Source organism: Microtus oregoni, unplaced genomic scaffold (genome assembly GCF_018167655.1).
Source record: "Microtus oregoni isolate MIOR12 unplaced genomic scaffold, Mior012 000028F_ref0000031, whole genome shotgun sequence".
In the NCBI taxonomy this organism is placed as follows: Eukaryota; Metazoa; Chordata; class Mammalia; order Rodentia; family Cricetidae; genus Microtus; species Microtus oregoni.
This window is the reverse complement of record NW_024543087.1, coordinates 17,186,849-17,200,437: the sequence shown is the minus strand read 5'-3', so window position 1 is coordinate 17,200,437 and position 13,589 is coordinate 17,186,849. Positions and strand designations below refer to the sequence as shown.

The window sequence follows — 13,589 nt, the reverse complement described above, 5'->3', positions numbered from 1 at the left end:
CACATAAATGCCTCCATCTAGCTAGCCTTGCATATATAATATGCATATAATATAAATGTGACCACACAAACAGAAGGAATAGCAACATACACACAAGCCACACACAGCCATGTCCAAGTATTATCACAGGGACACAGCCTCACCCATGGTAGACATACACATACCCTGGAACAAAGACACTGGCAGGCCCGGCAGGGGTCTCTTCAGCTGCTGAGAAGGTCCCAGCATGAGCACAGGCATACGGACACTACAGACACAAAGGCATCTCTGGGGTGCACGGAGTCTATGAGTTCCCTACTCCTGAGACCTGGAGGGCATGCCTTGCTCTGCTATCCAGCAGCAAGGGGAACCCTGTATGGCTACTGTAATGCAGGGGTGACTCCACTGGGGTGATAGAACAGGGGATGAAGGGCCTTCAAAATCCCTCTGGTCAGAGTTCTCAGTCATGTTCCTTCTCTTTGGGGTTTGGGTGTTCCTGCCCAATGCCAGTCTATACCCAACATAGAACAAACAAACGCACAACTCAAATCCAGGTGAAACAAGAAAGTAATTCCACTTTATTCTGGGTTCTGGAAGCTCCATTGAGTCCGCAAAAAGTTGGCAGCCCAGGAGGCTGGTGCAGATAACAGTCTCTGGCTCCTTCAGCCCTGGGAGCCAAAGGGCAGTGAAGAGGTTTAGGCTTGGGGTAGGAGAACTTAGGCCCCTGGTACTCCCAGCCTAAGCTGGGCAGGTTAAGGAAAAGGGAGCTGGAGAGTTTGCTCAGTTCCTTATCAAATGCACCACAGGAGGGCTGAGGGCTTGTGGTCACTCCTCACCCCTCTCAGGAGTGCTGAGCTCCCGAGTAGGCCCCAGAAGCTTGGCTTCAGGGCTCAGTCGGGGTTCCCCCAAGGGCCCCTCGCCCTCCAGGTCCAGCTCCTCAAAAGATGAGCCACTGGCACCCGATTCACTGTAGCTGTGCTCGCTGCGGTTATCGCCATCATCCGAGCCACGGCTGCTTGCCCCAGGAGAAAGTGTGGCGGCTGAAGTTTCCCGACTGCCAGGGCGCACCTCCAGGCTTACAGAGCTTGTATCGCTTGTGTCAGCTCCTGTGGCCAGGACAAGGGAGCACTGGTTACAGCCCCCACACATTGTCAAAGGTCCTTCCTTCAGGGTCAGGGCGAGGGCTCTACCACCAGCTCAGGAACTGAGCGCGCAGAATCCACTCATGAATAATACAGTCGCCCTGCCTCAGGAGGCCCATTCCAGCTGCCCTCTGCCCTCTGCCCTGATAGAGTCAAGGGAGTCTGAAGGGTGGAAGAGAGCAGGAGAGAGGAGCAGCTGCTGTGCACTTCTCTCCCTAGCCTAAATTAGCTCCCGTTCCCTGCACTTTCACGAAGCCACTGACCCCTACCCCCACGTCCATTAAGGGCCACTCAGCCTGAGGGTGACGCGCTGAGGGTAGAACAAAGGAGACCCAAATAGTCTGCTCTACCCTTCACTTTCAGGCTCGTGAGTGGTCTGACCAGGGACAGCTAGAGAACACTGCCTGTGAGGCAGGAGGCTGAAGAAAGGGCCAAGAGAACTGTTCTCCAGTCCATGCCCCCACAAAAGCCTCCTGAAGGAGCAGTGATAGTCAGGACATCAGCTGGCTCCTTCCCCTAACCACACTGCATCCCCCATGAAGGAGGAGCTGAAGCAAGAGCAGGAAGAAATCCCGAGAAACACCCAGTCAAAAGGAAGGAGAGTGCTAGGATGAAGCATTTTAAAGATTTTCTCCTCATAGGCCTGAGAGAACCCAGGAGAATGCTCATCCACCCTGTCCCTACTCCAACTATTGATGCTTTTCAATCTGTCCCCTCTACTCCTTGTAATTCCTCCAAGTGGTCCTTTGTATACCCTGTCCAGGAGCAACCTCTCAGCCCATTTCTACAAACTAGAAGCACTGGATGCAGGTGGAAGGTGGGAAGGAGGAACAAACATCCCAGGCCTACAATGTGCAAGACTCTAGATTGGGAAATGGTCAACACATCATCTGAAGTATAAGTAAAGAGATGCAGCTGTCAAATCTGTTAAACATCACAGAAGGGGAGGATAGGCTAACTCACCCAGTTCCTGTCTCCAAGGTAATAAGGTCTTGAGCCAGGAGCAGTTAGAGACTGCTTGGTACTTGCACTGGCCCAGAGCTATCCTAGAGCCTCAGGTGGGGCCTAGGGTAGTGAGGGTGAAGCAATATAATCCATCTGTCTTCTGGGCCCTCCTAGCAAAGGTGAGATGAGCCCTGAAAGCGCAAGACCACTGGCCCTGGCCGCTCCTTTTCTGAAGACTTTGGTGTGGCTCCCACAGAAGCAGGCCAGAGGAGCGCTGAGTTATGGGTAATCCCACTGACCCTGGGGCAGGACTCCAGCTCTTCATCCACTCACACTGTTATCAGTGTCCCAAGGGCTGCAGGTCTGAAAGGCGTAACGGAGGGGTAGTTTCTCCCAGACCCCATTACTGTCAAGTTCTATCTACCTATCTACCTAATGGCTCACCCAAGAAAGACCCTTGGGTGTAGGGACCATCCTCTTCCCTTCCCACTCCTCAGAGTGATCAGAGGACAGAGCCCAGGAGTGCTTCCTTCAGTCCAGATGAAGATGGCTGCTGGGAACAGATGGACACTACTTATAAAAGAACTTTTCAAGGCAGGGTAGTGGTGCCCCTACAGTCCTACAGAAGGAGGTCCCTTTGTTGAGCCTGTGCCCCTTGAAAGAGGACCCTAGGCAAAGCAAAGGAGCATCTGAATCCCCAGGGCTGTTAGGCAGGGGATGCGAAGCTACCACCTTTACCCAATTCCTCCCTCTTCTCTGCCAACAGTCAATGCAAGGAGATCAAATATTCATCGCTTCTGTGGAGCTAAATAATACATCAATGTAATAACAGGCACAAGGCAGCTAATCACCCCCTTTCACCTCCCAGTCCAAGTCAGGGCCCCAGCAGGGAGGCAAGGAAGGACAGGCCAAGCCTTGGGTGGCCGGGCACCCATCATGCATTGCTGTGTAAGTGGCATGCACCTGGAGAGTGGCTACCCTGGGAGTCAGGACAGCCTCTGTCAAAAGTGGGCAGATCCCACAGCACCCACAGTAGGGAGTAGGCGGGCAGATGGGTGGGGAGGACAGGCCAAGGACCTCAGGGGTGTGGGAGCTGTGGCTGCAGCCAGCTGTATGCAGTGAGTGCCAAGTCGTCCTTTAACACTCCTGGCAGGCAGTGTTTGGGAGGAAAGGGAACTGGGTGGGTGGGCCAAGGAGGCAGGAAGCAGAGGAAGGTTGTAGGAAGGTCAAAGCACTCCTCCTTCCGACTGGGGGTTGCCTGGGCTTGCTGACCTTGTGCCATGTCCAGTGCCCACAGTAGGGGCAGAAAGAGTATCTGCCGGGCACTACCAAGCAGAAGGGAGCAGTACCCCATGGAGGTAATTAAGTGGCAGATGAAGTTAACTATGTTGGACACAAGCCCCAAGGGAGAGGAGACTGCCTCCCAGTAGCCTCCCTACACCAGCCCCTGCCAACTCATGTCTCTTTAGAGTGACCTTGGCTGTTGAAAACTGGATGGGCAAAAAGACTCCCAGAGAAGTAAAAAAGAGGGACAGTTCCTTTCCCTACAGCCCTGTTATCACCCCTAGAATTTCTGACTAACATAATACATAACAGAACAGTCAGAAGTTGGGGCCCCCAGGATTACCTGGCATGTTACTGGGGTTTCTTGCCCATGAGTGTCATACAAGATCACGGCAGGACGGTGGGAACAGGTAAATGGCTTGTGGGCTTGAGCCTAGGGCATTCTAGTTACCAGCATGGCCTGGGCTCTGGTGGCAGGGGCTCTAGAAGGTGTCCTATACTGGAGACTGGAGAACACCGTGGTTCCTTTCTTACCTTCGGACTTAAGTTTAGCCCCACTTCCAGACAAATCCCACCCAGATGACTTTCACTCATCTGCCTAGGACATTAAGAATTACTATTGCATCTGAAGTGAATTCAGCCAGTTACCTGAAGAACATGTGTGAATCCACATTTATGTGGCTGCACATGTCTGAGAACATGCAATTCTGCATATGAGTCCTGATGTAAGGTATCACTTTCCCTCCTTTGCCAAGTAGTGTCTACCTAGAATGCCAGCTCCTTATACAGAGGAGACTCAACTGTGTCCTGAGATGTGCAGAAAAGGACTCTGGGCAGGGGGCAGGGTCCCACCCCCACCCTTTTCTCCCACCTTTGGTACCTGTGCCATCCACTTGGGTGTCACTGGCCTCCAGAAGCCCTCGGCATTTCCGCTCTGTCTCCTTCACCTCTGGCACGTAGAAATCTCCTTGTCGTGCCAGGGGGCACATGAAATGGATCTGGTCCTGCTGGTAGATCTCCAGCCGAGGGTGAGCACACAGCTTCCGCTCCTACCAGTGTTGCAAAATGTGGTGTAAGTACTACAGGGCCCTGACCAACTTGTCCCAAGGGAACTCTGGGAACTGTCTACAGTCTATTCCTTCTGGAGGAGCTAGTTGTGTTTTCTCTCCCAATCTCTTCCAGGCTTCAAACCCCCTACTGAAGGAGGAACACGAGGAGCACTCCAGGCATAGGACCCTACACTCCAGGAGCAGTGGTCTCATGACGAAGAATCCTTAGATCAGCAATTTAAGTCATATGCTAAAACATCCCAAGAGTCTGGCCCTGCTAATCCTATGTTTGTCTAGGACTAAATAGCTAGGACCATGGCTTTAGGCACTCAAGCCAAGATCTGATCTATCTGACTTTTTATCCTAGAACTTTGTGACCTGATCCCCCTTTCTCCCATAGATAATGCTGACTGACACAGAAATATCAGGTGAGGTCAGTGCCCCTGAAGCTGGGGCCTCCAGCCCCTGTGTATAGACATATTACTACAAACTGCTTTTACCACATCTCCATGGCTAGGTCTGTCAAACTCTGAAACTATCAAATATGGCTCCTGTACTTCCTTACACCTCATCCTAGAGTTTCTGCTGAAGAAGAAGCAGAATCTGAGCTAGAGGGTAGGTAGGAAAGACATGAGGTGACACTGGATATTATTACCTAATGGGCTAAAGTACCAGCTTCTAGGGCCCCAGTTCTGACAGACACTCCACTCCCCTTTACCTAGACACAGATTGGTATTTCTTACCCTAGTGCATCAAAGCAGCAGACGTATGCCAGAGTTGCCCCGAGGCAGGCAGAAACCACCAGACTAGGGAGCAAGTGTCTCTCGATGTAGAATCTGCCCCCCCTTTCCTGTGATGGGGCACAATTACCCACCAAGACTGTGAGGCCCCTGCCCTGTCACTGCTCACCCGCCAACCTTCACAACATGGTTATTTATAGCACCTGCCAGGCTCTCACCGTGAGCTCTAAAATGAGCTTTCCACTTAACAGTAATGAGAGACTTATCGCCTGGTTCAGAGAAGCCACTCCAGGACTCCACCTGTCTGACTGCCTGTCCAACCCAAGGGTTGAGGAACCTCCTCCAATTAAAAAGGGCCATGGAGGGGAAAACGAAGGATGAGAAGTCTGAAAGGAGGACCCAACCAGGACCTTCAGTGCCAGCTAGAGAGAGAGTATATCAAGGAGGCCAGGTGGAGACAGGTGGCCCAGCCTAGGTCAGTGGCAGCTCAGATCCAATCTCCACAAGTAATCCAGGCAAAGCCTTTCCTCCTGAGTATCCAGGCACTGAAACACAGGATGAGATACCCTAGCCCTGATGCTTCTAAGGTCAGTGAAACAGTCATCACTTTTACTAGTCTTGACTCCAGTCTTTCATGCCAGTCTCCAGGATCTCTTCCATATCCATTCTCAGGTCAAACCTTTTAACATTTTGTTTTGTTTTGATGGCTGCCTTTGTTTCTAAACATGCTTAACGAAGCCCTGGTTTTCAGGATAAGCCTGAGGACAATGTACTGTAAGGGAAGTAAAAGATCATACTGTCAAAAAGTAGGAGTTACTAGGCTCTGGGACTCTTCCAAAGTCAGCACCCGAGGACAGGTATCTGCTAAACCTGTGCTTCCTTCAACAAACTGCTAAAGCCATGGGGCTCCCGGAAGAAGGTCCAGTTCCTCCCCGGTAGTAAAAAGTAGTCCCCAAATACAGCCAGAGCATGACATTCACTGACATCATCAGACTCTGAGCATTTGAGAAGTCCAACTGCCAGTATCAGAAAGACCACAGCTATCTCAAGAGAAAAAGTAAAGTCTGTGTGCATCCAGAGATGCCAGAGACAAAGAGGCTCCTACCCTAGACTTGACCCTTACCAAACTCATGCTACCTCCCAACCTTTCTTTCTGGAAGAGTATGACAGTAATAGGGAAGAGGGGGTAGTGCTCCTTCCACCCTCTCTTCCAGGCTGGGCAGCAGGGTGGGCAGTACCAGACAGCCACCCTGTGCCACCTGTTCTGCCAGCCCCCTCATTGGCAGGCAGCTCTGTGGCTGCTCTGCGCATCTGCCTCCTCCGGAGAGCCCAGCTCTGAAGTTGCCTGGCTGTGGACAGCCTGTTACCATGGAAACTGCATCCTCCATCCTTGCCATCGCCTTCATCTCAAAGCCATCGGGAGAACAGAGAGAAAGAGGATGGAGAGCAGACTGTGGCCTGGCTACACTTCTCTGCCACCCCTACCTCTCTGCAGCCTCATACTCAGGGAGCAGAACATTAACTGCCCAGGCCTGCTTCAGACTTGAATCCAGCAGTGGCCCAACTCTTGCTACCTAACTCACTGTTCTCCCTACTGGAAGGAAGCATAAAGCTAATTAAAATTACATAGCCTGCTCAACCCCAAATCATCATAACACATACTGGGTCCTGTCAAAATTCAGACTCAGGAGCAGAAAAGGGGCAAGAAGGTAAATGGGTAAAACTTCTACCTTAGACCTCAGGCAAAGAAGGGGCCTATAGCTGTCCCTGTTGTCCTTCATGGGAGACTACTTTCCCCTCTGTGCTCTGCTCACTAAGCAGGAATGAATCTAATGAAAACTTGGGATAAAAGAACAAGGGGGCTGGGCAGTGGTGGCACACGCCTTTAATCACAGCACTAGGGAAGCAGAGGCAGGCAGATCTCTGTGAGTTTAAGGCCATCCTGGTCTACAAAGTGAGTTCCCGGATAGCTAGGGTTGTTAACAGAGAAACCCTGTCTTGGAAGGAAAACAAAACAAGGGGGGCAGAACCAGCATATGCTCTGTCCCTGAGTATTCAGGCAGAATAAGCCTTTTCCTTGCTAGATAGGTGCTGCCTCCAGGGAAAAAGAGGGCTGACTTCTGGGTCCTCACTACACAGCAGGAGTTGCTGCCCAAACAGCATGCCGATGAACCAGGAAATATTGGAAAATCATTGGAGGAAGGTGAGGCCAGCTGCTTCTCCCTCAGTTAGCCCCAGGGAGCCCTTGGAGAGCAGACTGCCAATGGCCAAGGACACTAGCTCAATGCCACAAGAACCTATTATTGCTGAGAAAGGGAGCCTGGATAGGTTTGACATCCCAATCAGCTCTGAAATACCACAGTCTAAGTAACTAGGTAGAAGCAATGCAAAGACAAGAGAAATCTTTCCTGGCCATTAAGGCTACTGGTTATCTGACAAACTCCTACCCTAGAGCAGCTCATTCACATACACACAGACCATCAGGTCCTCTGGAAGGCCGAAGAGACGCAGACCTCCAGGCCCTTCAGAATCAGAAATAAGAAAGGGAGACTTCAGCATAACTCTCATTCTACCCTCCACTAACACAGAAGACCTACCCTGAAGTACTGGGAGACAAAAAGACAGTTCACCACCTTATACAAAGTTACCATACATATCTCAGCAACCTTGGAAACTTACTCTTCACCTCAGGCTAAGCCCATTTCTTGGGCTGGGGCAAGTGTCTGCCCATACTACCCAGGGCTCCCACAGATGCTGGGCTGGTATAATGGACCAAGGTTTCTTCTCAGGATCCACAGGTAGATCTTTCTGAATCCAGGGGTAAGGGAGGTAAGACACAGGATCTGAATATTTTGTGCTTTGCTCTGAGAATATCATCCTGTGTATTGTCTTCAGCAAGAAGTAAGGAAAGTCAAGGAACAAAAGCAGTCAGGCCAGGCTAGAAACTGAAGGGGATCCCACCTCCAGACTGCTGAGGGACTAGAATCTACTCAGAGCTAGGTGACAAATGCCCCAAATGGAGAAGCCATGGGTGCAGGTCAGGGACTGGGTCACACATCTCTGACCTAAGCTCCAGGTCCATAAAGAAATGAGTTCTGCCTGATGCATCCTTCTTATCTCTTGTTTCAATGGGCTTCTTTGATCACCCCTGCTGCCCAGCCTTACTCACTGCTCTGTACCAAGCTGGGCAAACAGGCAGTCACAAAGCCAGCCAGCAGCTGCTACATCCCACCCGAGGTGGAAGCTTCTCCTCGCTGGGGAAATGATGCATGCTCATTTTTAATTACACAGACACCAATAGGCTCCCGCCTGCACACAGAGGTCCTCACAAGTGGGGATCAGACCCTGCAGGTCCCTCAGGCGGGTCTGCACTACATGTGCAAAGTGCTTGGGGGAGGCACAGCGGGGAGGCTGCAGCTAGAATACAGCACATTGTTATTATTCTGCCCAGGAACTTCCATCAGCTTCCCTCCCCCACTCCACAGACCACCCCCACCCCATCTCCACCAGACTTCACAATAGCTTCTGGCCCAGAATTTAAACGTCTATCAGGTCCTGGGGAACCCCAATGCCAGCAGGGAAAGCCAACTGGAGGATTAGATTACTTCTTTCCTTCCTTTCCTGTCCTTCCTCACTCCACCCTAGCTCTGCCCAAAGTCTTAAAAAGTATAAGCAAAGAAGACAGCCAAGGAAGGGAGAAAAACAAAAGTGGCATGGACAGCCCCATACAGGTATCTAGAATCTTACCTAAGCTACTGAAAGTAAATGGTTTTTCTCTGGGTCTCAGTATCTCCAATTATAAAGTAGAAGAATAGATAATTTCAGGAGAAGTGAGGAACAAGGTGATGGAGGAGGGTCATCTTTCTATCTGTTGTTTCATTGGTTAAATAAAGAAACTGCCTTGGCCCTTTAATAGGACATAAAATTAGGTAGGCGGAGTAGACAGAACAGAATGCTGGGAGGAAGAAGCTGAGTCGAGGAGTCGCCGTGATTCTCACTCCCGACACAGCCGCAGGTTAAGCCACCTCGTGGGCTACACAGATTATTAGAAATGGGTTAGGTCAATATGTAAGAGGTAGCCAATAAGAGGCTGGAACTAATGGGCCAGGCAGTGTTTAAAAGAATACAGTTTCCATGTAATTATTTCAGGTAAAGCTAGCCGGGTGGCGGGACACAGCCCAGCCCGCCAATCTTATTACAACAACAAGGGAGGGCGGGGGAGACACGGGACCACCACTACTTAAAGACAAGGCATTGCATATGTGGAAAACCACAAAAGAATGGATGATGGATCCTACCATAAACATCAGTAAACACAAAGATCACTAATGGACTAAAGGACCGCCCACTTCTTTGTATGCCAATCAACAAATTAGAAAAACACAACAGAAGCAAACAAATCAAGACCTTCTTAGAATTAGGTTTAGTCCAGGGCCAGCCTAGGAGCCACCTAAATAGCAGGGGATGATGACAGAGGAGCTACACAGGGCGGGCCAGACCTGGGTAGGAGCCTGGGGAAGACTGCAGAACGGGGAAGTGTAAAGGAGTGAGGTTGGGTGCTGTGCCTGGCACCCCAGCCTGCTGTGCCTACTGCCACTGTTGCCTGAAGACTTTTCATTTTCACCTCAGAGCCGGCAGCTCGCCACACAATTTACACTTCTGTTCATCTCCCTGGTGCTACCCAAGCCCTAGCTTCCTAGGTGGCTCATGGAGGGGGTGCTCAGCAGCAGTCAGGTATCAGGATGTGCTGGGGACTAAGGAGCAGAGAAATTATGATTCCCTGGAAGTCTCGGGGTTGCAACCATGTCCAGCCTTTCCTTTCTCCAGGGCATAGATGGACAATGCGAAACCCTATTTCAGTCCTGTTCTAGACTTTCTGGGCCCTTATGGAAAGGGAGCAGAAGGCTAGGGAGCCTGAGTGAGTAGCCCTGGAAATGGGCATTCAGCTAGAGCTCTGGTGGATCAGCCATAGGATGCCATGACTCTATCTTCCAAATTGGATGTTCCTGATCATACCCCTCCTACCAGAGCGTCCTAAAAGATTCAGCCACTCTGCAGTATCTATGTCGTCAAGGACCTTGAGCTCTGCCTGACTTACAAGCTGATAAAACGTGGCTGACTGATTATCCAGCAGCAGGGAGGCTGCTCAGTGCAGATGGAGTCATGAAGCCAAGCACCTGACAGCGAAAGTGGGATAGAGAAAAATTAGGAGAGAAAGTAGCCCTGAATTTCTCAGCTCCAACTGGCACTTTGATCCCTTCTCCACCTCTCAGGGAAGTCCTTCCTACCTGCTTTATTAGACATGTAGCCTCTTATCTAAGGGTGTCATCAAATGGCACACTGTTATATGAAAAAGTTCCCTTCTCAGAATCCTTTCTACTCCCTAGTACCAAATTCCAAGCTTTCTGGAGAAGAGCAACAGAACTCTTCCTTGGTAAGTCATCTGCCTAGGGAAGGTGTTCTCTGTTAATTGGTGATGGTCTAACCAAACAGCACCATTCAGACAGCCTCAGCTCCTAGGGTCCTACAGGGATGCCAAGCTACAATATTCAAGCTGGTATTTTGAGAGTGGTGGCTCCCATGCCAGCACAGGCTGGCTTTGTGCTTTCAGTCCTAGCAGAGGGAAAAGAAAAGGTGAATCCAGAGAGCTTCAAGGAGAAAGGTCTAGTATATGGGTACCTGTACACCTCAATCTCCAGAAACAGTTCCTGAAGGATGCCTTTCCTTTGCATGTGAGAAGGTCTAGATGCCATCCACAGCTCCCTGGTATTTGCAGGACCCAACCAGATCTTTTGGGCATAAACTGTGGTACTCCTCCTGGGCCCTCTAGTCTTAGCAGATCCTAATGTCTCTTTTGCACTTGCCTTCCCACCTAAATAATCCTTACCACCACCTCAAAGTGGCTGCTTGTGCCTTTCCCAGGAAGTCTAGCCCTCCACTTCCCACCCCCATACTCTCAGACATGGCTAAGCTCTCAACGAAGGTAATGGGAAAGGCTCTACAGTCTAGGGGCTTGCCACCTGATCCCATGTTCTGGGCTACTGCAAGTGCCTTCCTCTTCATGCTGGAGCAGGCCCATTAGCAGGCTGTAGTTCTGCCAGGGAACCTGGCTCTAGAGACCCTGTGAGAAAAGCCCATGGAGAAGCCTCAACCTCACTGAGGGTGAAGACTTCAGGCCCAATAAGGTGCCTGAGGCAGCTGTTTCCTGTGCTCAGAGCAGCTGCAAGGCCACCATTAATGATCTCCTGCTGGGAAAATGGGAAGAAAGACCAGCAGCCTCAGGCTCCAACACTAACAACCTGTGTTGGAGACAGTGTCAAACTGGTGAATGTTACTGTCATCTCCGGCCCACTGTGGCACTGTTCCAAGTACAGCCCAAATCCACAAGTCTTCTGCCTCTTGGTTCCACCTCCACTCATGCCTAGATTCACCCACTACTTCCTCACTTGGCCTTAGGCTTTTGCCATCTATTTGGGCATACATGCTTTAAGACCCCTGTGATTATCTTCTAACTAATCCCCATGTGCAGAACAGTGCCATCCAAAGGAAGGTTCAGCAATTAATTGTTGAATAAGAGACTAAGCTGAGGTGTCAAGAGGGCCTCCACCTTACCCTTTGAATTTTGGTGCTAGCCTGTGTATGGTAAGCACATGCTCCATGCTGAGCCCGATCATAGCTCAGCATTCCTTATTAAAATAAAGCTTGGAACCATATCATGTTGGCAGGGCCAAGATGGTAGCTAAAGAGTGAGAGATGACCAGATCTCAAATTTCCCATGGGGCTTTCTCATCTGGATCCCTATAGCCAGGGCCTAATAGACCTCTACTAGTCCCACCCTAACTCCTTCACGGATGATGAAACAGGCTAAGTGGACACAAATACAGGGTTCAGAACCTAGTGGGTAGAGTCAGTTTCTCAACAGGCTGCTCTAAGCTTCATGCAGCTCATCAGGCTGACTCACTCCACAGGCACTCTGCTGTGCCCTGCTCCTTAGATCCTAGCTGGTCAAAATATCACCCACCCACCACTTAAAGAGTTCAGTTACCTCCACTCCACAGACCTCCAACCTGAAGCTCCTCAAGCTTCCATTCAGCTCCAATTTCTAATTAGAGTGATGCTTCTTCAGAAACAAATGCCTCTTCTGAAAGCGACCTGGTGTCCCTTCACTCTGCTTACACTGCAGTTACACAGCATCCACAAAATCCAGAATAATCATGCATCTAGCAGGAGTGGGGGGATCTTCTCAGGTTCATCTCAACTAGTACAAAAGTTTGCAAACCAGTGGAGCCTCAGAAGTCCTCTTCCAGACAAAAGGTTAAGATATTAACTGAATTAAAAAAAAACTTTAGGCATAGTGACTACAGTTAAGACAGGTCTAAGCTGCCAGCCACAGAGTACACCTCAGCATAGCTTTTAGTTCCCTCCCACTCTAAGGCCCTGTTAGATCAACCCCAGTAAATACAGCTATCCCAGGACTTGGCCTTTATGGTACCCCTTTTCTGGCAACTCCTCTTACAGCTCCCTTTCCAACACTATAGTGAAAGAACCACACCTGATTTCTGGGGCCTGCCTACTACCAATCATTGTGTGAACAAGACCCTGGTTCCCTAAACTTGGGACAAGATGCTTAAGCAAAAAAAAACAAAAACAAAAACAAAAACAAAAAACAACAACAAAAAACAAACCAAAACAAAAAACAAACAACAACAACAAAAAAAAAAAACAAAGGCCCTGGAAACGCCTGGATATAAAAAACCCTAGAACAGGTGTTTATGGAAAAGATTCGGGATCTTGCTGAAGGTGAGTTAAGCATGGGGCAAGGCAGTCAGGCAGCTTGGTCAGTCTAATCCCCTCAAGGATCCTGATCAACTCTCCTGTCATGCTAGGGACCTTTCATACACAATACCACACAGGACCCTATTTTCACCATTCAGTCCTAAAGGCTACATGTACCTAAAGCCTTCCTTGGGCACTTCAAAAGACAGTTCTAACCTGAGGTGAATTTTGGTGTGTGTGGGTCTTTGTCCACTGCTCTAGGCTCTTATCTAGACCGATTATCTCTGCTGTAGTTTTGTAATTTTAAGGAAGTTCAGTTCCCTTCTGTAGCTGCAAGAAGCAGCCTCCAGTCTGGGACTTAAGGAGTGGTCTGGTCTCCTCTGCCATACACTTCAGTGAAGCACAATGGCCAGACTGGGATATCTTCTACATACAGAGACGATAACATGGTACCCAGGTAACCCTTACACAAACTGTTCCCAGAGTGTTCAGCCTGGAGAGTCCTAGCAGTATTTTTGAAGGCAGAAACTGCAGCATCTGGTTGGTGGTGGGGGCATATACCTTCATCCCTAGCACTCGGAAGGTGGAGACAGGCAGATTTCTGTGAGTTTGAGGTTAGCCTGGTTTACAGAGTGAGTTCCAGGATAACCAGGTCTACACAGAAAAACCATGTA

At 49.9% G+C, this 13,589-nt stretch overlaps 1 protein-coding gene across 4 annotated transcripts in view; it reads right to left on the bottom strand.

Moving 5' to 3' along the window:
* Positions 1 to 534: 534 nt before the first annotated feature.
* The window catches only part of Tex264 (testis expressed 264, ER-phagy receptor), a 32,081-nt gene continuing 19,026 nt past the window's right edge, over positions 535 to 13,589 (bottom strand). For 3 of the 4 annotated variants that reach the window (XM_041677174.1, XM_041677176.1, XM_041677175.1), the window contains exons 5-6: positions 4,222 to 4,399; positions 535 to 1,085 (exon numbers count right to left, since the gene is read on the bottom strand). In XM_041677174.1, the coding sequence (XP_041533108.1) occupies positions 805 to 1,085; positions 4,222 to 4,399 (459 nt within the window). In that variant the 3' untranslated portion in view covers positions 535 to 804. The remainder of the gene's footprint in view (positions 1,086 to 4,221; positions 4,400 to 13,589) is intronic. The other variant, XM_041677177.1, reaches the window with a different exon arrangement.